This window comes from Vombatus ursinus, unplaced genomic scaffold, assembly GCF_900497805.2.
Source record: "Vombatus ursinus unplaced genomic scaffold, bare-nosed wombat genome assembly UNPS02009770.1, whole genome shotgun sequence".
In the NCBI taxonomy this organism is placed as follows: Eukaryota; Metazoa; Chordata; class Mammalia; order Diprotodontia; family Vombatidae; genus Vombatus; species Vombatus ursinus.
In genome coordinates, this window is record NW_020949548.1 from 4,231,211 (window position 1) to 4,257,818 (window position 26,608).

Here is a 26,608-nt window from a genome sequence, read left to right on the forward strand (position 1 = left end):
TTTCCTATCAGCTTTTTGTTAAATAGAATATTCATTTGTCAGCACCATGTGTTCTCACACTTATTAAAAACAAGACTGCCATTAGTATTTATTTCAGAATCCTATTTATCCTGTATTCCACTGGTAGGTTTATCCAGTAGCATGTGTTTTTGATTTTCACTTTTTTGTAGTAGGATTTGAGATCTCATGGAACAAAGCCCTCACTCTCCCTATTTTTTCTTTGTTTCCATTATATCTTTCCTTGTTATATTATTGATAATTTATTCTCACAAAGGATTTTAATTTACCCATCTATAAAATATCCTTTTAGAAATTCAATATGATATAAATATATGAATAATATGATATGAAATTAAATCTGTTATTATTCAAGATCATGTTAGTTAAACCATTTCTGATTTTAGCACAATACAATTATGAAAACTGACCATCTTTTTAATTATTTAGTTCTTTTATTTCTTAAAAATATACAGCTTTGATCAAACTATTGGTTGTGTTCTTATAGTTCAATTTCTAGACATATGACACATTTTTGTTATATTTAGTAAATTTTCACTTCTTATTAGGTTGTTAATTATGTGGAGAAAGACAAATTTGTTTTGTTAATTTATTTCGTATCCATATACTTTACAGAAGTTATTGATTGTCTCAAAATATAACTATACCATCTACAAATAATGATGTGGCCTCCTCTTTGCCTACAAGTAATTATGCAATTTTTTTGGGGGGGGGAACCTGTTATATTAACTATTTCTATAACTACTGTGGTTCAGTCATTTCAGTCATGTCTGACTCTTTGTGATACCATTTGGGGTTTTCCTGGCAAAGATATGGTGTAGTTTTCCATTTCCTTCTCAAGCTAATTTTACAGATGAGAAAACTGAGACAGATAGGCTTAAGTGACTTGCCCAGGATCACACAGCTAGTAAGTCTCTGAGGCCAGATTCAAACTTAGGAAGATGAATCTTCCTGAATTCAGGTCAAGCACTCTAACAACTGCATCACCTAGCTACCCTTCTATCACCATAAAATTGTAATAATTGGGATAATGAATATCTTTGCTTTACCTCTGCTCTTACTCAGAAATCTTCTATTGTTTCTCCATTACAAATAATATAAGAATTTTTTGTAGATGTATACTTTCAATTATAGTTAGGAAAAGTCCCATTATTCCTGTTTTATGGGTTTTTTATTATATAAATACCACATTTTTTCTTTTAAATAATATTATATTTTTTCAATTACAGGTAAAGGCAATTTTAACATTTTTAAATAAATTTTTGAGTTCTAAATTTTCTTTTCCCTTCTTCCTCTCCTTCCCCCCTAAGATGATTAGCAATTTGATAAAGGTTATAGATTACAATCATGTAAAACATATTTCCATATTATCATGTTGTGAAAGAAGAAATAGAACAAAAGGGGAAAACTACAAAAAAATTAAGAAAGTGAAAATAGTATGCTTTGATCTGCATTCAGAATCCATCAGCTCTTTATCTGGATATGGGACACTATTTTCCACCATGAGTCTTTTGGAACTGTCCTGGATGATTATATTACCGAGAAAAGCTAAGTCAGTCATAGCTGATCATTGTACAATGTTGCTGTTACTGCGCACAATCTTCTCCTGGGTTCTGCTCACTACATTTTGCATCAGTTCACACAAGTATTTCCAGGTTTTTCTGAAGTCGGCCTGCTCCTCATTTCTTATAGTACAATAGTATTCCATTACATTCCCCATTCAGCCATTCCTCAACTGATAGACATTCCCTCAATATCCAATTCTTTGCCACTACTAAAAGAGCTTCTATAAATATTTTTGTACATGTGGGTCCTTTTCCCTTTTTATGATCTCTTTGGGATACAGACCTAGTAGTGGTATTGCTGGATCCAAGGGTATGCACTAAGTACCCTTTGGGCATAGTTCCAAATTGCTCTCCAGAATGGTGTATCAGTTCCAAAATCCACCAACAGTGCAATAAATGCTGCAATTTTAGAAAATGTTTTCTTTCTATTGATAAAATTCTATAGTTTCTGTTTTATGTATAAATTTTTCAAATGTTAAAAACTATCTGTCATCAATGTGTAAATTCTACCACCTTAGAGTGAAGGCATTGATATATTTTTAAAATATATTTTAATATTATTGTATCAAAATTTACTAATATATTTTATATGCTATATACACTATATTTTATATGTTATATATAGTATAGTATATTTTATATACTGTATGTATTTACTAATATAGTTTTCAATATATTATCTCTCTCACTATTTGAGTATCAAGACATTTATCTTGTAAAAAGAATATGAGGTATTTGAGGTATTTTTCCCCTTTTTGTGAAATAAATGTGAAGTATAGAGGTTATTTGCTCCTTAATATTTCATAAATTCATTGCTGCACTGGAGCCAGATCAAACTAGCTCATGAGAGCCAACTATTAAATTTTCAGTGTGATCATTTATAACTCTGGAAAATGGAAATGCTACAAATAAAGCCATGATCATTTTTTTTGTTACTGGTCTAGACTCATGAAAGTAATAGAAAAAATGTTAAATATACAGAGTAAACTAAAAAGTGAACCATGCATACATTTTTATATGGCTAGTAGTTAAATAGGAACATACTTCAAAGTCTCCTAATTTGGAGAATTCTTTATGGATTGGTCAACTTCTTTTTCTCAGGTTGAGTTGCTTAAATTTATTAGTTCTTGTTTTGTTCATCTTGGGGTTTTACATTTTTTTCTTGATTGATTCTATTTATATTTTAATTTTGTTGGCCTTTAACTAGTCATAATAATTTTGGACAATTTCCTTGTTTCATATCGTTTTCAAATATCTTTTTTCATTTAAAAATTTTAATATGTTTAACGTCTGACAATTTTTTCCTTGCTTTTCTCTTACTCCTTGTTTTATTATCTCATTTTTCAAGTTTCTTACAGCTTTGATATAGTAAAAGGGACCTGACTTTAAATGCCTTATTTCTGGGAAGCCTGTAAAAACCCTTCTTTTTTTTTTTTATTAAAGCTACACACACTGAGGAAATAGCATTCTGAGAGGTTTTCTGGTGATGAGTATAGGGTAACACATTAATTTTAAGGTATAAGTATTGAGAAAGAATTGGAAGAACTTCTGATACTATCACCAAGAATATCACTTGTATCAATTGACCACACCAAGTTAAGATCAAAATGATTCTTGGAACTGAATAATGAGGCATGTAGTCATTTTATCAGAGTTTTACTCATGATGTCCTACCCACCTTCCCTCCTCCATCCCTCCTCTTTCCTATCTCTCTCTCCCTTGTCCTCTTTCTGTCTCCCTCTCTCTCTCTTTCTCTCATTTTCCTGTTTCTCTCAGGCTGGATCTCTGTTTCTTATCTGGGCTGATTTGTTCCTTCTCAGATAGCCTGGTACCCCTCAACTCTTGGAGGATCAACATATTGGTGCTGGACTCTGTACCTGTGGATATGTACATATGTATGTATACATCTATACACACCATATATACACACATATCTATGGATATAGACATGTGTATATATGTGTATATATATATATACATATATAATTGTGTGTATATGTGTGTACACACACATACACACACATATGATTGATGAAATTTAACACTATTGTTGAGAACTCCTGAGCTCCTATGATCTTCCATCTTCAGTCTCTCTAGTAGCAAGGATTTTAGGTGATGACCACTATTATTGATTGACCTTATTTTTTTTCCTAAGAGCACTGATTAAAAATAAAAACGATACTTGAATTTTAGAGCACACATATATATCATCATTTTACATGGCAGATTTAAGAAGCACTTTACATACATTATCTCATTTATTCTCCATTCTAACACAATAATTCTGTAAAATAGGTAATGTATATATTTACCAATTTTACACATAAGGAAATTAAAACTCAAAAATTTCATTGATCACCCTTACAGTCACAGGTAGAATAACAGGAGTACAGATTAAGAACTGATTGGAGACTTAGACATCACCTAATCCTTTACTTTACAAATGAAGCTCAGAGAAATTAAATGACTGGACCAATATCACACAAATAGTGGATGATTCAGAGGTGGGATTTTTTGGCCCAGATGTTTAGACTAATCTAACACAATAACAACTGAAATATGAGATAGGATACAAACCCATCCTGATTTAATGCCACCAATCTACTAGTCTTCGTTAAGTGGAGCTCTCAGAATCACAGGGTCTCAAAGCTGAAAGGGGTTTCATTCGGCCCCAAGTCTAATCCATTGAACTAGTTTCTGAATTGAAAGTAGCCTCCGAAGCCATCTAGTCCAAATGGCACCTAAACGTGATGCTCCTCTACTTGACAAGCAAGTGGCCATACCATTTTTGCTTGAAGACCCGCAGTTCAGGAAATCTACCGCCTCCCAAGATATTCTGTGTCACTTTGGCATAGTTCCAATTGTCATGGAAAGTTTCCTCCCATCCAACCTGTCTACCCCTTTGCAATTTCAGCCTAGTACTCCTAGCCTTGCCTAAGGCCTGATAACCTCTTTGAGTAAACAAACAGCACCTGAATACCCAATTTCCCAAGAATCTTGCCACCTCACGATGCTGGTCATGTTTTGATTGCTGAATTAGTGGGAAAAAATTATTAAGCCCCTATGTTTAACACTGGTGATAAGCAAATACATAGTAAGAAAGGAGACAATATGTACAGGGAAGCCAGAATGAGCAAATAGAAGCGTGGGTCAAAGCAGGAAGTCAGAATGCAGGTGGTCTGGGTTAGAGACAGGTGGAAAGTTCCATATTGGTCCTCACCAACCAGACTCCAGGATTCTAGATGTGGCCGATTAAATTCTAGTAAAAGGAGGTTTGTTATGGAGGCAGGATAGTTCAGAGATAGCTAAGTGGTTGGGTTGGTCCTGGACAGGGTAAGACGAAATCTAAAATCACCAATCAGATTCTAGGAGCCTAGCCTCCAACTTCAAGTCCTGTCTAGAGGATCAGTAACTGCGAACAAGTTGCTCTCCATATTGATCCAAAATGTGTTTTTGATGAATTTGCTCCATAGTTTCCTTTACTAAAAGACACAAAAGAATGAGGGGCTTCGTTGCATATCCATACACACCTGCTTAGTCAATGATGCTTAAATAGTTTCCCCCACATCCTTAAATCCTTCTGCTGTTTAATATCTGTTGTTCATAATTAACAACAACTATAATTAAATTATAATGAAAATAGATTAGAAGGAAAGACAGGAAACTTTTCAACGTCACACAAGGGCAGTGGTACCGTAGCTGTGACAAGGTAGCACAGAAAATGGCTTGTACTATTTCCTTCCTAATATGATGACAATGATTAAACCAACATATTCAAGCCAATGGCAATAGCCTCTTGCCATCTGTGACCTTGAAATGACCAAACTGGATTCTCATTGAAATAATTGCTGCCCCTAGCAGAACCCCATGCCTAAATCTAAGAGGCAGGCGACATTTAGTTATTTACCTGATATAAAGGACGGATGAGCCCACTGGCACAAAATCCTTGGTGCGGAATCAAAGCTTGCAGCTGTTTCTTACTTTTATACTGATTATGTCTCACTTAGGGCAAGTTAAGCCATAAAAATTAACCAGGGTAGTGAAAATGCATCAAATCCACATTAATATCTTTAATTACTGTGCCATACCTGAGTGCTCAGTCCTGCTTTAGTAAGCTATCAGAGTTCTCCATTAGGAGTTCTGCTTTCACAAGCTGTAGCACTGCTAATTTGCCTCAGGTGGAAAAAAATAAAAATATGCAAATCTCAGAAAATAACATTTTTAAAGAAAATTAGACCAAAGGCAGTTTACTGCTTTTAAAATTAATGTGTCTTTTTTTTTTTAACCTGCTCCTTTTCTCTTTGGGTGATATTGAAACTCAAAGTGACTTTACTTGTAAAAATACATTTACTATGGACTCAACTCAATTCCTTGGGGACTTCCATAAAAATTTATTGCCTCTTGCAGAAAACATGTGTCTTTTCTTCCCCTTTTAGAAAAGACACAGTGATCACAGACCTAGTCAAGATAAATTCTGAGGTTTATTTTAGCATAATGTTAATAACACCATCAGGGATGAAACCATGTGCTCTAGGTAAAACAAATATCTCTTGTTATATGAATATAACTGAAAAGTTTTACCATTTTTAAAAAATTGTAGCTTAGGAACATACCTCATTATTGAACTTTTGAAAGAAATGTGGGTACATTATTTTTGTACAAATAGAAACTAATCAAGATGTTGAGAAAATGAATGTTCCCAGAAGCAATGAAGGAAAACATAGGTATGTGGCTGTGGATATCAGTGATCTATTTTGTATAAATAAGTGACATTTATAAAGCACTCTAAAGTTTGCCAATTGCTTTATGTGTGGACTCTTATGGGATCCTCATAACAAGCCCATGAGTTTAGCACTAAAGACATTTTTATGTCCATTTTATGAATGAGGAAACTAAGGCTAAGAAGGGAAAGTGCTCATGTTCAAACAGGCAGAACTCATACTCCAACCTTCTTAAATCTAGTGCCACTTTAGCAAACATGTTGAATAAGCTCCTAATTCTGGATCTCACTCTATCTCACTAACTGCTCCACTTAGGTCTCTCTCACGAGTGATGCTTCATGGGGAGTGGAATTGGGCACTCATCTCATACAGGTGAGGAAAGGGAAGGAGATCTGAGAGTGACTTTGAGCATAAAGAATTTATACACTTAAAATTCCTATGGGCAGTTATATACCAGAGAAGATGATAATTATATTAAGGATATATAATTTGCCCTACAGAAGAAAGAGGCCACAGGTAATTTTCACTTTATCAACTTACCTGCTGAAATAGAATATAGAATACTTCAGTTGGGCCAATGCTAGTGGATGATAAGATCGGCTTGGCATTCATCAGGTCCTAATCAGCTTCCTCTAATAATGCATGCCAGCATTTCCTCTACAATGTACTGTTTTAGAAATCTACCTAGGGCATAGAGAGATTGTGGTCTGTCCAGGGTCACATAACCAGTATATGCTGTTGTTGATGTTGTTTGTCTTTTGTTCTCAAATAGGATCAGAGCATCAGGAAGATGATTCCATGACTTGCAAAGGTAAGTGAGGAAGGGCTATGCAAGGTCACCACTCCCTCCTTCAGAGCCATCTGGGTCCAGTGGCAGATATAGATCAGGACTACTGGAGAAAGATGCAGTGGGACACTTTGGCATTTTTACGTTAAAGTCTTTTTCCAGGTCTCAGTTTGACTGAGGCAATGTCTGTACAGTGATTAAGACTAGGTTAGAAATGAGACAAAGAATGGCCTTTTACCTTGTGAATAAATCAATCTGAGAGGGGAAGACCCTCTGGGTTTCTGGTCAAAACAGAAGCAATTGTTATTTACATTCACTCAGAGCTAAGAGGGCACAAACAATGACCAAGTGGAACATGAGCTGGGATCCATTGTTGGCCAATCTATGAGACTCAGGGTGATTTGTGTTTAAGGCATGGTCATTAAGAAAGAAATCTAGCCAGTAAGTCCCAACATATCTTGTGAAGTTTCAGGGATCAAAATTTATATTCCTTTGGGCAGATCACCCTCAGGTAAGGATATGATACCCTATGCAGGCAGAGGGAGAGGTAGAAAGAAGGAAGGAAGGAAGGAAGGAAGGAAGGAAGGAAGGAAGAAAGGAAGGAAGGAAGGAAGGAAGGAAGGAGGGAGGGAGGGAGGGAGGGAGGGAAGGAAGGATCCCACATTTATTATGGGATCGTTGATTTAGAATTGAAAAGGACAGTTAACCCAACTCCTAATTTTATAAATGTGGAAACTGAAATTGGAGAATCCAGACTAAACCCCCATCTCATGACATCAATTAAATGCTCTGTGCTTTTCAATAGATTCTTAAGGATCAATGAGATGTAATTACTTCTTAGGGTCCTAAGACTCCAATGATAAATTCAAATAAAACATAATTTATGCTTCTTAAAAACATACATGTGGTAGCTTCTATGGTAGATTTTACTTATAAAACAACATCTTCTTTTGCTCATTTTTCCAATAAGAAGAACAAATGCTAGTCGCTTTTATAATTAGTATTCTTTTGGGACCAAACCTAGCCTTATCCTAGAAAGTCAAACTAGAGTGGATTTTTAAAATATAATTTGATTTCCTTAATTGCTTTAAATTCATAGATATAAAAATAGGCTAATATGGGCAATCATCACTTCATATGCAGGTGCTCTTTGTTTACTACATATCATTCCAGGGATTAGTTGCCAATCAACTAATATGGAGTAATGTGGGACGTGATTGCATTATTATGCTGAGCTCTACAGGAATAGTACAACCATGCTGGGTTTGCTTTTAATGCGCTATGTGTCCACAAATTGCTCAATTAGGAAGGTCTTTTGTGTTGAATGTATTGGAAATTAAAGATTAGATTACACCTTATTTGGCTAGTCTCTCAAAAAAAAAACAAAAAAAAAGAAAGAGTGAAGGAAGAAAGAAAAGAAAAAAAAACCCTGGAAAAGAATAAGTCAATAAAATGGTTTGAATTAAAATTTCCTCCTTCCTCAAATATATATATACATACATACACATATAATAGGATCATTGCTTTAGAGTTGAAACGGATATTTAATCTTGTTACTTAATTTTAGAGATGTAGAAAAAAAAAAGGCCCCCAATGGTTAACTGACTCCCCTACTTAAAAGCCTCTAGAGTAGTTATTTCAGGTATCTTGATGCCTGTTTTAAAAATGGAAAAAAAAAAACAAAACAGTAGATCAAGGATTTAGAACTTAAAGGACCTTAGAGGTAATCAACTCAGATTACCTCACCTCAGAACCAAGGAAATTGAGGCCCAGAGAAGTTAATGACTTGCTCAAGGTAACAGAGCTAACAAGTGAATAAGGCAGAATTTGAATCAGGTCTTTCTGACCCTGAGTTCAATGCTCTATCCATTATTCCAGCTAGATATGCAGTAATTTGGTCATGGCCATAAAGTTAGTAAAGAGCACAGCTTGGATTTAAGCCTGATACCAAATATGGTAATCTTTCCTTTGTCCAAGTTAATGGCAAGAGAGGTATTTGCAAGTGAATTGTTGTTCAGTTGTTTCCAAATCTATGTGACCCCCATGGACCCAAGTCCATGGGGTTTTTTCCTTCGCAATGATACTAGAGTTGTTTGCCATTTCCTCCTCCAGTGTGTCCCCATTTTTATTGATGAGGAACTGAAACAATTAAAGGTTAAGTGACTTGCCCAGGGTGACACATTTAGTAAATATCTGAGGCCAAATCTGAACTCAGATCTTCCTGACTGCAAGCCCAGTGCTCTACCTAGCAGTTCCCTTGCAGATCAATATGGAACTCAAATACTAAAAGGCTTCTCTAAGGATAAAAAATAATAATAAAGTTATAATTGTGAAATACTAGGTATCTGGGGTAGAGATGGAGTGGTATTGAAGAGAGAGTTTGCTGAGAAAGCCTTCTTTTCTCAAAAATCATGTTCTTTCCCAGGGTCCCAGGAGACCAGTCTACTGGAAGCCTGAATCTCGAGAATGTTCCCCTGTGGGTTTCCACGATGTCCCTCATTTGATGAGCTCAACTAGGTCAGCAGGCTGCCTCTCCAAAAGCAGCTGCCAGCCTCAGAAGAGAGGGCCTTCTCTGCTCTACCCTTTTCTAACAATTAGCAGTCTAGGAAGAAAATACATGAAGACATGGTATATTAAAGCAAACTAAGAGAGGAATCATTAGGCATGGGAAGGGATATCAAAGCTGCCTCTTTCCGTTCCCCCCCTTTTTTGTAAACAATGTCTCTCTTATGTTTACAAAATCCTAAATAAGTGAGTAAATATTTAGAGAGATGAACGGATGGACAGATAGATAGGTAGATAGACAGACAGATGGATAGATAGACAGACAGATAGATAAAAATCATAATCCTAAGCTCTCTCTGCTTGAATCCTTTCCTGATAACAAAGTGGGAAATTAGGGAGACCTTTTTAACGTATGTCTAAGTGAATTAAAGTTTTAACAGAGCCAGTATTCTATGACATAGATTCCAATGGATTTGTAATCTTACTGACTAGGGTATTCTCTCCTGTGATTTAGATTACTGCTCATTCAGGCTGGTCTATAATTTGTGCCTCTTCTCCATATATACCCTTCCCTAAATTTGCTGCAGGGTATATATTTTATTCCGGGAGCCTTCCTGACATTCTCTTCACATTGTATGAATGCCGTTGTCACATGCGGCCTATCCATCATGTAGTTGGGCCTACCTCTGCCATGGGACTCCTTTGTCCTTCTTCTTCCTAGTATTTCATTTCTTTGATGAGGTGTTGTACATACTTCCCCAGTCCTCCATCACAATTCCTCATTTATAACATATTACTGCCTGCTTGCTCACATTCACCATGCTCCTCTCCATTCCCTTTTGCATGATTCTCAGGTTCCTTTTTTGGGAGGGGTCTCAAACTTAATGGAATTCTCTATGTGCCTGGAAAAAGTGTAACATGTTTGTAGTATTTTGCCTTAATGCCAAACTTTATAAAATCCGATGACACTTTTAGGGCTTTCTGGAGATCATGCTTAAATGGGGATACATAGAAGTGATTAAAGGTCCACTTTCAGCTGTAGATGTCAGAGCCATCCAACACAATGATTTGGAAAGCAACAGTCTTCCATTCAGATAATGGTAGGGAACTTGAATCCTGAGAACGAAAGGCCAAGGAGTACCTGTATCCTTGCCACCCACAAGTAGCAAAACATATTTTCATCTATAAGCATGACTATGGTGATCTCTATTCATTGGAAGGTTGAGAAATAAAGGGTGATGTACTGGTTATTCAGATGTTCTAATACTGACCCCTCACCCATCAGGGAAAGGGAGATAAAAAGATATTTAGTTCTGGTCTGGTCTTGCCATGTAGTCCTCCTGCTGATTTTATCACATGAAATTGTAGCTAAGAGATAGCATAGCCAATTAAAGGATTTTCTTTGGAGACATAAAGATGTGGGCTCACATCTTGCCACCGTACCATACTGTGTGGCCATAAGTGAATCATTTAAACTTCTAGTGAACCAGGAAACTCTTAACGAATCTACATTTTAGATGCATTGCAATCTGTATTGGTGAAAGCAATATTCACACGGGAGATCCTCAAACCAATAGAATCACAGGTACAAGTTTTGTTGTTTTTTTTTTAAATGATGCAACTAAATGGTAATGAGACATTATATCCTGAGCTCCCAACATAGATTTCAAATTTCTCCCCAAGAGGATAGTCATACTCTTAGAATAATAACAATTTCACAGCAAATAAATGTAATCAAAATGAGTCCTTATCAACTGGAGAATGTTTGAACAAATTATAGCATATGTATGTAATAGATTATTAACGACCCTTAAGATATGAACGCTATGAGGAAATCAAACATGAAAAGATTTATGTCAATTGATACAGAAAAAAGAAAGCAGAATCATGAGAATAATGTATATAATGTGTAAAACCCCACAAATTAAAATGCTACAAAGCAGCCAAACTCAGATAATCCGTAATGACCTTATCCAAGAAAACAATTAATCAAAGACTTCATTTTAGCGCTCAAGTGAGGGACTGGGCTGACAAATTATTGCACAATGTTTTCAGATGAAGGGATTTCATTTACTTGTTCTGCCTGAATGGTATTCTTTGTAACAAGGTAGGGTTCATTGGAGGTGGGGGGATACAGTGGGGAATTACTGTGATGCAAAAAAACAAAAAAAAACAAAAAAAAAACCAAAAACCCATGAAATCATTAAAAAAAACAAACAAACAAACACACCATCTATTCTAGAATTAATATATTAACTCCCAAGGTTCAGAGATCAAAAGTGAACGTCTTAACTGAAATAAATTCTTGGGAATTTAAAGTCCAACTCAACCCAATCTAAGCAATTATTTAGTATCTATGAAAACACTCTAACAAGTTCTGGAGATACAAAAACAAAATAAGAAACCAGCCCTTCCCTCATGGAGCTAACTTTCTATAGAAAGTATATAATATTTAAATATGTAATTATATACATAATACATTGAAGAGGAGGGAATGAGCATTAAAATCTAGGGGAATTAGGAAAGAACATAGAAGATAACACTTGAAGTAAACCATGAAAGGTGCTAGAGTCCTACCCCATCCAACTCTCCATAAGAGAAATAAGCACTGGGTCTCAGTTTAAATGGTGGTATGGCAGTAGTACTAGCATTAGTAGCAGCAGTAGTAGTATTAGTAGCAATAGTAGTCATAGTAGGGGTAATGGTAGTGGTAAGGGTGGCAGTAGGGATAGTGGTAGTAGGGCTGGTGATGGTAGTGGTGGGGGCGCTAGTAGTAGTAGTAATAGTAGAAGTAGTAGTAATAGTAGAAGTAGTAGTAATAGTCATAGTAGTAGTAATAGTAGTAGTGGTACTAGAGGTAGTAGTAGTAGTAGTAGTAGTAGTAGTAGTAGTAGTAGTAGATGATGATTAGTAATAGCAGCAGCATTTATAATGCAGTAGGGCCTAATCATGGCTGTTCCTGGTAAGATACACTGGAATGACTCTATGGTAAGTCAGTTTACAGAGGTTCCATAGCAACTTTTTAATGAATTACTATTTCCCAGCCCTCAAGAACAGGGAGAAAACAAGAAACACACTCACTGTAGCCTGCTGCTTTTCTGCTTTCTCAGCTGCCTCATTAAGTTGCTTTTGAAAGGCCTCCTGGAGAGACTTCATTTCTTCCCTAGTTTAGTACAAGAAAAAAAAAAGACATAATACAATTTCTTCAGTCCCTTCTGCCCATGAGGAAAGAGGTTGTTTGTTTGTTTACTTGTGTTTAGAAAATAGACAACTTGAACTGAGTAGGGACAACCTGAAGCAGTCAGCATCTATCTAAGGGTCCCCTTAATAAAGGTTTTTGTCTTTGGATGCAAATGCAAAAAGTAAATTGAATTTAAAAGAAATTGCCTTGCCATTATATCTAGCAAAGGATCCCACTGTGTAAAACATCTGTGAGCTGCATAATGGGTAGCATATCAAATTAATGTAATAATACAAACCAACAAGCTAATTCCACTAAAAAAAATATGGAAGGGTGGGAACCCGCCAGTTATAGAAAGTTACTCCAGGTTTGCTGAGTGTGCAAATTTCCAGCTTCCTTCGGTTCCTCCTAAATGATGGCTTCCCCTTGTTTCATGTCATCATGCTATCCATGATGCTTCAGAGGTCTGAACTTTTCTGAAGTGTGTTTCAGTGGAAAGTCGCGTTTAGGACTAATGGATAGCCTCATTGTTTTCATATAAAAAGGAAAAAAAAACACGTTTCTCTCTCTCTCTCTCTCTCTCTCTTCATGAATAATACTTAACATGAACCCCTCTTCAACTACTTGAAATGCAAAGATTCTCAAAAATGTCAGTGCCCCTTCTTGAACTTATCCATCTGTCACATGACATTTTAAAAAGAAATGATTTTTAATTATGCTTTTTTTTTCCCTAGACTGTTTAATTCTTCTTGGTTTCCTATTTAATCACCTAAGCCATATGTATAAGATCCAGATCTAATTGTCAGTGTACAAATTGTAAAATTATTGTGGAAGTAATTTTTCTAGACTCTGCCCCTCTCATATACACTTCTATTAGCCACCAAAAGAGCTCAAACATAGAAGTTTCTCACTCAGAGACACCTGAGAGTTCTTTTCTAACTGCCTCACTTTACAGGTGAGAAAAATGAGGGTCAGAGAGGGAGAGGGATTTGGTCAAAGTAATAAACCTAGTCAATAGAATGAAGATGAGAAACCAGAAATTTCTCTCAATGCTAGTTCCACAAACCATTCTGGTATTCTAGTAATCAAAAGGAGTTAATATACGTATCAAGTGATTTTCAAACTTAAGAGACACACATAGGGGCTAAGCAATTGTTCAGGAAGCATTATATGTGTGACTAGGGTTCTGGTGGTTCCCTTCAGCCTATATTCCTTCACCTCACCCTGAGGAGATGGAGGCAGCTACTCTTTCCACCTCACCAATATGTCCATCCCACTTCCAACAAATAAATGTTTCCTGCTCACTGGTTATGATTTGTGTCCTGTCGAAAGGAAAGCTGTATCCTTAGGTATATCTCCTCAGGTCCCCAGCATTGGATAGGAGTGAATCAAACTCCCAGAATTTTCCAGCCTGGCAGATATGAATATCAAAGTCTTTAGATGGTACCTTCCCACTCTGAATGGGGCTGTTCTAACATACTTCTCAATTACTTGACTCAAATGAACCTAAAATAGTGTCGACCTTTTGCTCTTACTGCAATAGAATACAAGCTTGAGAGTAGGGATTGTTTTATTTTAATATTTATATTTCTACTTCCTTATACCATAGCTGGCTCTCATAAGGTATTTAATAAAAGTCAGTTAAGTGGGATTGATTTGGTTAAAAAAACTGAATTACTGTTGAAGTGTGGCGTCACATGTGGTAGGAAGAAAGCTAAAGTTAAAACCAGGAGCCCACCTGGATTAAAATCCTCTGTCTGACTCTTAGCATGTCATCAGGAACAAATTTCAGTTTTCTCATCTGTAAAATGGGGGTGGTAACACCTATGCTACTGACCTTACAGGGCACATAGTAGGTACTATATAAATGCTTATAGCCTCCCCCCACCAATGTAGAGAAAGTTCATTGTCAGTCTTACAGGGTCAAAGAATTGTGAGTTTCTATTATACTTGATGGTGGCAATCATTTCTGTACTTATGATTAGGAGCAGTGAACAATAAAACAGTAAATTATGGAGTGGGTAAAATGTCTTGGACACTAATGAGCTGGGTGACCTTGGATTAGTCATTTAACAGCTTTGGTTTTCTGTTTCCTCATCTTCAAAATGAAAAGAATAGGGACAGCTAGGTGGCGCAGTGGATAGAGCTCCAGCCTTGGAGTCAGGAGGACCTGAGTTCAAATCCAGCCTCAGACACTTGACACTTACTAGCTGTGTGTCCTTGGGCAAGACACTTAATCCCGACTGCCTCACCAAAAGGCAAAAAAATTAAAATAAAAAAGTAAACAAAATGAAAAGAATATTTGTACTCTCTCTAGCACAAGGTTACTAAGGAAAGTCTTTTCTAAAAGATTAAAAGAATTATGCAAATTATAGAAATGCAAATGGTGATGATGATGATGGTAATGGTGATGATAAAAATCAATTACTCTTTTGGTAGAACACCTAACAAGAATGTTCTGGCTTTGAACCTCTATATACCTGTTAAATATTTGTGACAATCGGGGCAGCTAGGTGGCACAGTGAAATGAGCTCCAGCCTTGAAGTCAGGAGGACCTGAGCTCAAATCCAGTCTCAAACACATAACATGTACTAGCTGTGTGACCCTGGGCAAGTCACTTAACCCCAATTGCCTAGCAAAAAGCAAAAAAAAAATATTTATGACAATCAACTTGTGGTACCTCATCAGTTCAATTTCATCTATGACTGTCTAAAATTTGAATTACTAGTGCTTTTACTGAATCAGTAGGCAATTCACAATCATTTTATTAACTCCAGTACTGATTTCCATGACCATAGATCTAAGCTGAAAGGGGTCTCAGAAGCCTTCTAGTCCAACCCCTTCATTTTACAGATGAGGAAACTGAGGCTAAGAGAAGTTAAATGAATTATCCAAAGTTGCATATATAGTAAGCCTTAGAGCCAGGTCTTTTGACTATAGAGAAAATGCTGGTTTTACTGAACTAAATGAAAACTTCTAGGACATCAGTAGAAAACTTATTCCTTAGAAATACTGTATCATTCAGAATTTTTGAAATATGTGTTTTATTTCATCTTTTTTTTTTTATTTCTTACATCTCCTGGGAAATAGTACTTTAAGTGATGTTTTCTCACAATTGAGTTGTCAACAAGATAAGTTGTTACTTAGTGACTTGGGAGAAGAAAACAAGCATAAACAATTTACCAAATTCCCACCAGACTCATTCATGTTAATACATGTTACATTTATTGCTTTTTTATTTTGTTTTGGTTACTTTTCAAATAGTAGAGAAAATGCCCTCTTAATAGTTTCCCAGCCAAACCCCATGTGCTCCTGCTCATTACAGCTCCTGGAAATAAGCCCAAGGAACAGGATGTCTACAGAACCTATAAAAGAGATTATAGCAAAGGTAGATTACACTCCCTGCTGTCATTACAATTAGAGGCAACAGGGCCTCCCTTGGTTGAACTGTAAGATTGGGGGCTGATCTTCTGCATCCCTTTTCTTCTATTAAGGACCTTATATCAAACCCACTTCTGTGGAGTTTTTCCTTCCTATGCCCCAAGGTGCTTGGGATTAGAGTGTGATGGAGCCAATCATATATATATAATCCTGAGAGCCAGTTGTTAAATTTTCAATGTGAATACTTACACTCAGGAAATGGTCCAAAGCTACAAATCAGGGCTTACTTCACTGTTTCCCCTGATTTAATAAAGTGATGGAGAAAATAATAATGCAGATGAAACTGAAAATTAGATCATTTGGAAAATTTTTTTGAGAGTTGATTGTTAAAATTTACCAGCACACAGTTGCTCAGGTCTTTCATGCTGGATTAGCTGTCTTCTGCTGAAGTCAATATTCTAGTCCTAGCTTGATCTGGATCCCATATGGGGTTATGACCCATAGTTTAAGAAGTGCTAAAAGGGTCTTAAGTAGAAAAAGTTTAAGAAGTCCTGATCTAGAACACTGGGAACCCACTGGATGGGAAGGTATATTTAAAGAGGGAGAAGAAGAGGTAGTGTCCAAAATATGGCATTATGGATGAATGGATAGATGGATAGATGGATGGATGGATGGATGGATGGATGGATGGATGGATGGATGGATGGATGGGAGGGGTGATGGTATGTATAGAGGGGATGGGACTAAGTCAGATTTCTTGTAATGCACTCAAAACACATTTTGATCAAGTTCATCAACCGGAATTTTGGTTAGTTTTTCATCAGTATAGGTTAAGCCTGATTGGGAAACCACATTTATCTATGCAGACAAGCACCTGCTCTGTAACTGAGAGTCAGAGAAAACTGCCTGGGGGACTGAGAGGCTGAGTGATGCCTTAGGGAGGAGGTTTCAGATGGGGGACTTAAACACATATGGTTCTTTCTGACTTCAAAGCCAGCTTTTTATCTACTGTGACTCTAGTAATGAAATGGTGAAGGACTGCTGTAAATTAAAGAGCACTGTGTATAAGCAAAAGGAAGAAGGGGGTTTTGCCTGATGATGGTAGCATCCAAAAGTGAGTTTAAATTCTGAATTGGCTAATCCTAGCTCCTTCTAGAGGTAGCCCAAGTTCCTCACTGGCCTCAACATGCATATACAAATTTTCATCTTATATACATTTTTCTTGGTGATACATGGCACATACACAAAAATCGACCATGTACTAGGGCATAAAAATCTCACAATCCAATGAAGAAAGGCAGAAATATTGAATGCTTCCTTTTCAGATCATGATACAATAAAATTTATATGTAATAAAGGGCCATGGAAAGATAGACTAAAAATAATTGGAAATGAAATAATCTAATCCTAAAAAATGAATGGGTCAAACAATAAATCAGAAATAAATTTTCATCTTGGTTGTGATCACTTAAACTCCTGTAAAAACATTATGTTAATTAACAGTGGACAAATAGCAAGGATATTATGGATAATTCTGATCAAATGGTTAGAGCTACAGCTAGCAATTTTAATACCTTCGGTAAGTAGTCAGTAGTTGGGACTTGTTAAGAGACCCCAGAAATTTATAGACAAGACCCTACTCGAAGAATAATCCCTTGCCCTTCAACTTCCCCAAATCTCACAGCTTCTGGGCCCTTCTTCCCTAATTACCTTGTGTTTATTTTGAATAAACATATGTAGGTATGTATCTATCTATGTATATATAATCTGTATATATGTATGTAAATAACATGTATATAATCATCTATAATATGTATAGTATGTGACACATGTATATAATAATATATTGGATATATATGTATATAATAATATACTACAAATTGATTGCATATATAATGAAATAGTGCATATAATGATATATACTGCATATATGTCATGTCTACAATGTACCCTTAGTAAAAATATAAGCACTTTAAGAAAGTGTTTAATTTTTTAAAAAAATCTTTTTATCCCCAGCACCCAATACAACATATAGCACAGATTAGGGACTTACATCAATCCAGCTTCGTTGACTGAGACAGAGATATCAGGACAGTAAGTCAGCCTGGATGGTAGGAGACCATGAGGCCAATTCTGGATTCCAGGGTAACAACTAGCATGGAAAGATACTGCACAGAGTCCATCACAAAGCCAGAACAGGACAGAGCTCAATTGGGATGCAGTGAATAGGAATGGGAAGCTTCCATTGGAAAGCTTTGAATTTTAATGAACTGCTCTTGTGAACAAGGTATTGAGCTCGTTTCTGTGACTGAAAAATTCTAAGTGCTGTAGGTGCTTTCTCCATCTTGGTACCTTGGTGCAAAGTCTCAGTCTGTCCTAGATGTGGCTGATGTTGCATAGTTAGGATGAGATAAATTAATACCTTTTCCCTTCTCAATCATGAATTTGCTATTAAGCATTCTAAGAGTGTCTAGTTTGGATGACTCGAGATATGGCCTTCTATTCTCCAAGCCCTGTTGAAAAGATTTCACATCTAACCTCTGGTCACAAGTTTAAGGTATTAAACAACGTAATAGTGGGGGGGAGGAACCCACCAAAATTCTACCACAGACTGTTCACTCCAGAGATGTTGCCTGTAACAACAAGTTCTCCTCACAATGGATAATTTGAAGTATGATTAAGTGCAGTGTGCTTTGAGAAACCCATTGTCATGTTCACCTCTTAGTGTAGCCATTTATCAGGGTCTCTTTAACTAAAATGCTATGGAATTGCTTTTAAAATGTATTAATTGATGGGGCTGAACCACATTCAATAACTTTAATAGACTCTGTACAACCTAAATGCTTATCTCTAGTTAATCTTGCCAAGTTCTAGCTGCTAAATGAAGGATGGTATCTATCAGCTAACACTTCAAGTGTAGCTGAAACAAAATAGCTTCTTCCATCCCCGACTGTCACTGTTTAGATAGAGTCTCTACATAATGACCTCTTTTTACCTAGCCAACTCAAACCTTAGCACAATGAATTGTCACAGTTTCAGAGTTGGGCTGTTAGAAGAGAATGACCAAAAGAGGAAAACAAAACAAAACAAAATAAGGGGGGGGTGGGGAGTCTTACCTTTGTTTTTTGCCTAATTCCAGAAGTTTCTGAACATCACTCTTGGCTGATGCTTCATCGTTTTTCAAAGACTGGTGGGAAAAAGCAAAGAAAAGGGTGGGGAAAGATCTTATCAGTGTTACTTGGCTATGAAATGATGATAGGAGACTCCTTTGATTTCTCTTTCCACAGAACACCAAATTTTGCCACTGATAGAAAGGAACACTCAATAAATAGCATGGGATTCCAATGAAGGATTCTAATGAAATCATGCTATCTTTGAAGTGCTTTGAGGGTATATCAAAGAAACAAGCAACTAGGTAGCTCAGGGACAGCTAGGTGATGTGGTAGATAGAGTGGTGGGCCTATAGTCAGGAACACTCATCTCCATAAGTTCAAATGTGGCCTCAGAAACTTACTAACTGTGTGATCCTGGGCAAGTCACTTACCACTATTTGCCTCAGTTTCCTCATCTGTAAAATGAGCTGGAAAAGGAAATGGAAAACCATTCCAGTGTCTTTGCAAAGAAAACCCCCAGTGGGATCATGAAGAATTGGATGTGATTGAAAAATGACTGAACAACAAAACAATGAAGTAAGGAGAAAGCGTTCCAAACTGGAGTGCCCAAATGGAGCAAATAAAAGAGCTAATCTTTATAGGATCAATGGAAAAAGAGGGCACTGCCCAAAACTTTAGGTATCTCCATATAAAGAATACAAAGTACCATCCCTTTCTTCTGTTTCTAGGCTGTCACTTTGTTCACAATGCTCAGCATATGTAACCTGTTTGCCTCGCAAGAGGGGAGAGGGCAAGGAAGGGAAGGAATATAAGCAGTGTCCTAGAAAACCAGTGTCCTGAAATTGAAGGAGCCAAGGAACAAGAGAATGCTGGCCCCCTAAGATCATTATTCATCTCAATGAATCAAGGAATGTAAAACCCTAAGAACCCATACTCCATAAAGAGGACTGTGTAATGCAGGAAAAAAAAAAATATTTTAATACTGCAAAGACAAGTGCAGGCTGTCCCCAGTTATCTGGAGTTCCAACAAAGTCACTTATCCATCACATTCAACTACTTTGTTAAGCTTCTTTTGAATTTATGATTTATATTCCATCTGTTTGTAAATAGGATTCGAAGCAGCAAACTCATCCATCTAGAACACAAGCAAACACCAAGAAATGAATAAAAATACCGATGGGAGGTCACCATAGATAGGGCACAATCCATACACCAAACATAAACTTGAAGGAGAACTCCAGAGATCTTCATTTTGAGCCCATTTACTCTTAATTTTGAAATTATTCTAACAAGCTTAGAAGTAGTACAGTGCACTAAATAGGACACTGAATTGGAGGGTGAGAAGCTCGATTTAAATCCCAGCTCTGGCACTTACTACCTGACCTTGAACAATCCATTTATTCACTTCACAGCTATGAGATTTACTTTCTTCTTCTATAAAGTGTGGTGGGAGGGGCATTTTAATTTAAGTGTCGCTAATGTCTCCTTCACCTCTTCATCATTGATCCTATGAACTTCCATCTCTCTAAGGAGGAGAAGCAATATATTCAAAGTTGGTAAGACAAGACTTGTTGATGGCAGGCACACTGCCTAAGGGGAGAAGTGATAGCTAAACTCCTTTCAGGATGGAAAGAGATTTAAAAAAAAAAAGAAGAAAAAGAAAAAAGAAAACTATAAAAACAGATAAAGAATTTTAAAAAATCACAACATGTTGGGGCTGAATGAAGCAAAGAGTTCAATGCATCTCATGGGTTCCTAAGAGAATTCTGGATCATAGATGCTAATATTTTAAATTAAGAAGTAACCTTAGAGGTAAGTTAAGCCAATCCCTTTCATCTTTAAACTACAGCACAATACAACAATTGATGTTCATAATGACAGCCTCTACCTAGGCTAAGTCTTGGGCCAGATCAATTCTTTTCTGTGACAAGGAAGATATGTTATTGCTGTCTAGTTGTTTCAGTCATGTTCAACTCTTCTTGACCCCATATGAGATTTTTTTTTTTTTGGTAAGGCAATTGGGGTTAAGTGACTTGCCCAAGGTCACACAGCTAGTACGTGTCAAGTGTTTGGTCTGAGGCCGGATTTGAACTCAGGTCCTCCTGACTTCAGGGCCGGTGCTCTATCCACTGCACCACCAAGCTGCTCCCCCCCCCCATTTGAGATTTTCTTGGAAAAGATAGTGGAGTGGTTTGCCATATCCTTCTCTAGCTCATTTTACAGATAAGGAAACTGTGGCAAACAGGGTTAAGAGATTTGCCCAGGGTCATACAACTAGTAAGTGTCTGAGGTCAGATTTGAACTCAAGAAGATGAGTCTTCCTGACTCCAGGCCCCTCACTCTATCCACTGTGCCACCTACCTGCCCCATAAGAGGATATGGTGAATTATATTATTCAATATTATGGAAGACCATCTTCATTTCAGAGTTCCTTTGTCCACACTCCACTGGACTTTCATTTTCCCTCTAATTGCCTTTAGTGTTCCCATTATCCTATGCAACTCCTCTCAGCCCCAACCTAGTCTTCTGTTCCAGGAACATTTCCCCACTCTTCAATTCTTCTAATGCCTCCCTGCCCCAACCAATCAAAATTCCCTATGGTGAATTCCATTCTGTCAAGGCCTTGGTCTCTGTATAGCTAGTCTGATGTTTTAATTTTTACTACGGTATTAAAAGCAGGTTGTAGTTTATGCAACACATGGATTGGTTTTTCCATTTTTGTTCTTCTTTTTATTATTTTTAATCCAGAGTGCCAACATACCTATTAAGAAATAATTAATAAATATTCTCTGAATTGAATTATATTTCCTCTCATAAAACAGAATGGTCTAGTAGAAGAAAATCAACAAACCAACAAATTTTGGATAGAATATCTAAAGTCCTAAGGTCCAGCCCAGTTGCTATGAATTCACTATGTAAACTTGGGTAAATTATTTAATTCGCTCAAGATATCTGTTTCCTCATTTGTAAAAAGAGGATATTGAACTAAAAGACATCTTAATTTCCTTCAGCTTTAAGGTGTTTTTTTTTTTTTGTTTGTTTGTTTGTTTGGTGAGGCAGTTGGGGTTAAGTGAGTTGCCCAGAGTCACACAGCTAGTGAGTGTTATGTGCCTGAGGTCACATTTGAACTCAGGTCCTCCTGACTCTTGGGTCCGTGCTGTATCCACTGTGCCACCTAGATGCCCACAACTTTAAGTTCTTGATCAAACCAAAACCACAAACAAAAATACCCTCTAACACCTAGGCAACAATGGAATATTTTTTTGGAGGAAATCATAGCCTAGCATCTTGGACCCAACTCTCCCTATGACATTTTTTTAAAGACTTAATGAAAGAAACCACAGCCCATTGTTCTTGCCCCTTCTCAAGTATAAACTGCATTTTTGATTTAAAGGATAGAGGAGAGGTCATGGGGTATGTTCCTCTATACTCCCCTCTGAGACCAACAGGCATGGTACATTATAATCCTGTAGCTGTTAAGACAAAGTCTTCTTCTGATCAGAATCCTCAGTGGATTCTTGTTCAAATACTCTGAAGATACAAATGATGGTTTCATAGGAGTAATTCTCCTCTTTCAGCCTTTCCCTGATTCAGGGTTTGTCAGAAAATGTTCAGACCCTGGGCCAGTGGGAATTTAAAATGTTCTCTTTTAGATAACTCCTGTATTCATTTTCTCTGCTGTTCATTATTGCTTTTCATTATTTTGTAATAGGAAAAACAGTGGAGTCAAATTTGTCTTGGGAGCTGTGAGGGACTGATGGCTTTGCAAAACACAAAATTTTCTCATTCTATCCATTTGCAAACTGCAAATTCCCAAGCCGCCTATTCAAATGGTATTTGCTTGCAAACCTCATATCCTAATAAACAACATTTTGCTATATTCAAGGACAGGGACTTTTTTCAATGAGGCCTAAAGTTCAAAAAAACTTTGATTCCACAAATGTTTATTAAATGACCTACTATGTGTAAAAACATACTATGTGCTGAGCACCGGTCTAGACACTGGGGTTGCAAAACCAAAGCAAAACAAAACAAAAAGTATCTGTCTATGTTGTTATCTGAATGAATAGCAGCTAATTCGGTGAATGGTCTGAAGTCACTGGGGATATGAATATTAATCTCACCTGAAGGTTGACTTTAATTCCATCAAGTTCCCTGGAAGTCTTTGACAGCTGTCGGAGGATGTTGCTTCTTTCCTTGAAGACTTCTTTCAATTGCCTCTCCAGCTCTTCATAGCCCTGTCTAACACAGAGAGAGCAGGCATGAAGTCTCCTCACAATCTCACCCGCCCCAGTGCATTGGGGCTGATTTGGAATCAGAGACTGGATTCCGACAAATTTTTCATCACTCCCCAATGAAGCATCTAACTTCACCTGCATTAGGTAATTATTGTGTCAGTAGAATCTGTACTAATCTGAAATGTAATCTAGAATCAATATTAAAACAGAAAAACAAAAACAAAATCACTTGTGTCTTTTCTGGTAGGCTAACAGGAAATTTAGAGGTCATCTGCTCTGACCCCTTTATTTTGCAGATATGGAAACTGAGACTGAAAGGGGTGAGCTGATTCTATTCAATGTCACAATGGGTTCCAAACACAGTTCCTCTGAAGCCACAGCCTTTACTCTTAGAGGCAGGGAGGTGTGGTGGGCAGAGCTCTGGAACTGACAATGGAAAGAGTCCTGTATTCAAGTCCTGTATTTAAATCACAATGAAAAGCTTTGTGATCTCCCTTAAGTCAATTAATGTCTCTGAACCTTATGGAACTCTGGGGTGGGGGGGAGGGAAAGGGAACTTGCAGCCTCCAGGCCACATGTGGCCTTTTAGATTCTCCCGGTGCCGCTTTATAGGTCCTTGGGTGTGGCCTTTTCAGGGTGTCCAAGTTTTACAGAAGTTTGGATTCAGTCAAAGGGCTGCACTTGAGGACCTAGAAGGCCACAGGTGGCCTCAAGCCACCCCTGCTTGAGGTTCCCCACCCCTGCTAAGCTTTTAAGTAACAGTAGCTTTTCAATCTGCCTTGCTAGAGGTGTTTCTCCCAATTATGAAATAACAAGTGTTTGCCTCCTCTTCCTCTTCCTCCACACTAGGAAAAGAAAATTAAAAAAAAAACAACAACAAAACAGTTCATAGCTAAGATTTATTTATTTATTTATTCATTCATTCATTCATATTTATTAATGTCTTTGTTGATTCTTTTATTTTCTTTTTTCAGAGGGGCAACACGGCATGATGGATGGAGAGTTAGCCTTGAACCTGGAAGACTTTAATCTTTCAGTGCTCTTAGGGCAGTGGTTTCAAACTTAAATAGAAATGGGGGGAGGGGGATTAAACTATAGATAATGATCCAGTTATTATTATCTATTCTCTATTGTATTTGGGGGTGATGCAATGTACAGTGTGCTAGGCCTGCAGTCAGAAAGTCTCATCTCTCTGATCAAATACAGCCTCAGACACTTACTAGCTGTGTGACCCTGGGCAAGTCATCTAATCCTGTTTGCCTCAGTTTCCTCATCTGTAAAATGAGCTGGAGAAGGAAATGAAAAACCACTCCAGTATCTTTGCCAAGAAAACACCAAATAGGGTCACAAAGAGTCAGACAGGACTCAAAAACGACTGAGCAATCGTATTTTCATTTATTCTGTTAAATATTTCCTAATCATACTTTTAGTCTGGTTCAAGCATCACTCTAGAGTGTTGTGCTCCAACTCCCCAGGTCAACATATTTGACTTCTGTGCTCTACCCAGCTAAGAGTATTTCAGAGAAGATGCCATCCTCCTTGGGTAAGAGGATGTTTCCTCACCTTGAAATACTCTATCCCAATCAAATCACAGGACAAATCCCTAACCATTTTTCCAACTAAATTTCAATCGTATGTGCTGTGCTAAGTACACATTTTGTTTCATTTTCTGCGTCTTTTCCATCTGAGGCACCTTCTGACAGACCCTGATCCTTTGAATCCTCCACCCATTCAAACATATTGCTTCTGTTCATCTATTTGAGGGTCTCACAGACAGAGTATTATTTGCCTATTCAATCCTTTCCCTGGGAGGAAAAAAATCATACTTGAACAAATCTGAATAGTATGAGTAATTACAAAGTTTGAGTAGCCTTTGAGCTAGACCAAAGAAAAGTAAAGAAGGTGTTTTTCCCACATGCAACATCTTGAGGATTATTAGCAAGTGGCTTCTGTCCAGAATGAGTTTCTTTGATGATTTCTTCTTTCCCCATTTTTTTATGCAGAAGGATGTGAAAGCCTTCTGCCCTTATTCTCTCTCTTTCTTTGTGGTGAATGAGGATAGTTTCCTACAAAGGACAATAGCACTTCTATCTGACCTTGTAATTTACCCTGCTGAACAGTGCATTAGCTGGCAATCAGACTGTTATTAATGTTCCCTGGTTTCCTCTTATTCTTATTGGCAGAACCATGGAAGCAAAGGAAATATTCAGAATTGTGAATTTTCCCCTTTTCTCCCCTTTTTCTTTTAACTATTCCACCTTCATGCATGCCTTCTTGCCCCATAAGTATATATTCTACACACACACACACACACACACACACACACACACACACACAACCCTTTAATATAGACATGAGAGTTGGTGGCAGAGTTGGGAAGACTTAGGTTCAAATCCTCCCTTTACCACCTTGGGTAAATCGTTCAACTTTACAATGAATCTCCACTCCAAATGTCCATGTGGAGTATTTGTGCCTGACCTATGGCGGAGCCTTCTGAGCTATATTGGTCTGATTAGTTAGAGCCAGATACATTGTGCCTCGACTCTCAAATAGTGACGTCATTTTGGTCCTCTTCAAGAACAAAGGAAAACAAACAACCAACAAAGAATCAGAGGGTGCTTATCGAGTCACAGCTATTCTGTGAAAGCATTGAAGCTACAGAGGTAAAAATGAAGTCATTTCTATCTTCATGGAACTTACATTCTCCGTGCTCCTGTTAATTTGCTTAGACTATAAATATTGTAATAAATATAGTCCTCTGTTGGTAGACAGGGTTTACTCACTGGGAGCTTCCTAAATCAATCAATCTATATTAATCAATCAATCAACATTTAGTAAGTATCTGATATGTTCCAGACACAATGCCAAACACTGGGGCTACAAAAAGGGGAAAAAGACAGACCCTGCCTTCAATGAGTTTACAATCTAATGGAGTGATTTCATTCTGTAAATGAGTGAAATCACAGAGGGGACCAAAACCAAAAACAAATAAACCAAAACATATCTTCCTTTCACAGCCTGCAGGGCCTGGAACACAATTTAGAACTGAGTTATAAAGGATTTTGTATCTCTCTTCATTCAAGTGTGTGTTAACACATC

The 26,608-nt window shown here is 37.1% G+C and overlaps 1 protein-coding gene across 1 annotated transcript in view; it reads right to left on the reverse strand.

Annotated features, from left to right (window-relative positions):
• LOC114036143 (leucine zipper protein 2-like) overlaps nucleotides 1–23,650 on the reverse strand; it is a 35,781-nt gene extending 12,131 nt beyond the window's left edge. Inside the window, exons 1-3 of the mRNA XM_027852557.1 lie at nucleotides 23,396–23,650; nucleotides 19,275–19,345; nucleotides 12,678–12,759 (exon numbers count right to left, since the gene is read on the reverse strand). Of these exons, the coding sequence (XP_027708358.1) occupies nucleotides 12,678–12,759; nucleotides 19,275–19,345; nucleotides 23,396–23,650 (408 nt within the window). The remainder of the gene's footprint in view (nucleotides 1–12,677; nucleotides 12,760–19,274; nucleotides 19,346–23,395) is intronic.
• Nucleotides 23,651–26,608: the final 2,958 nt, after the last annotated feature.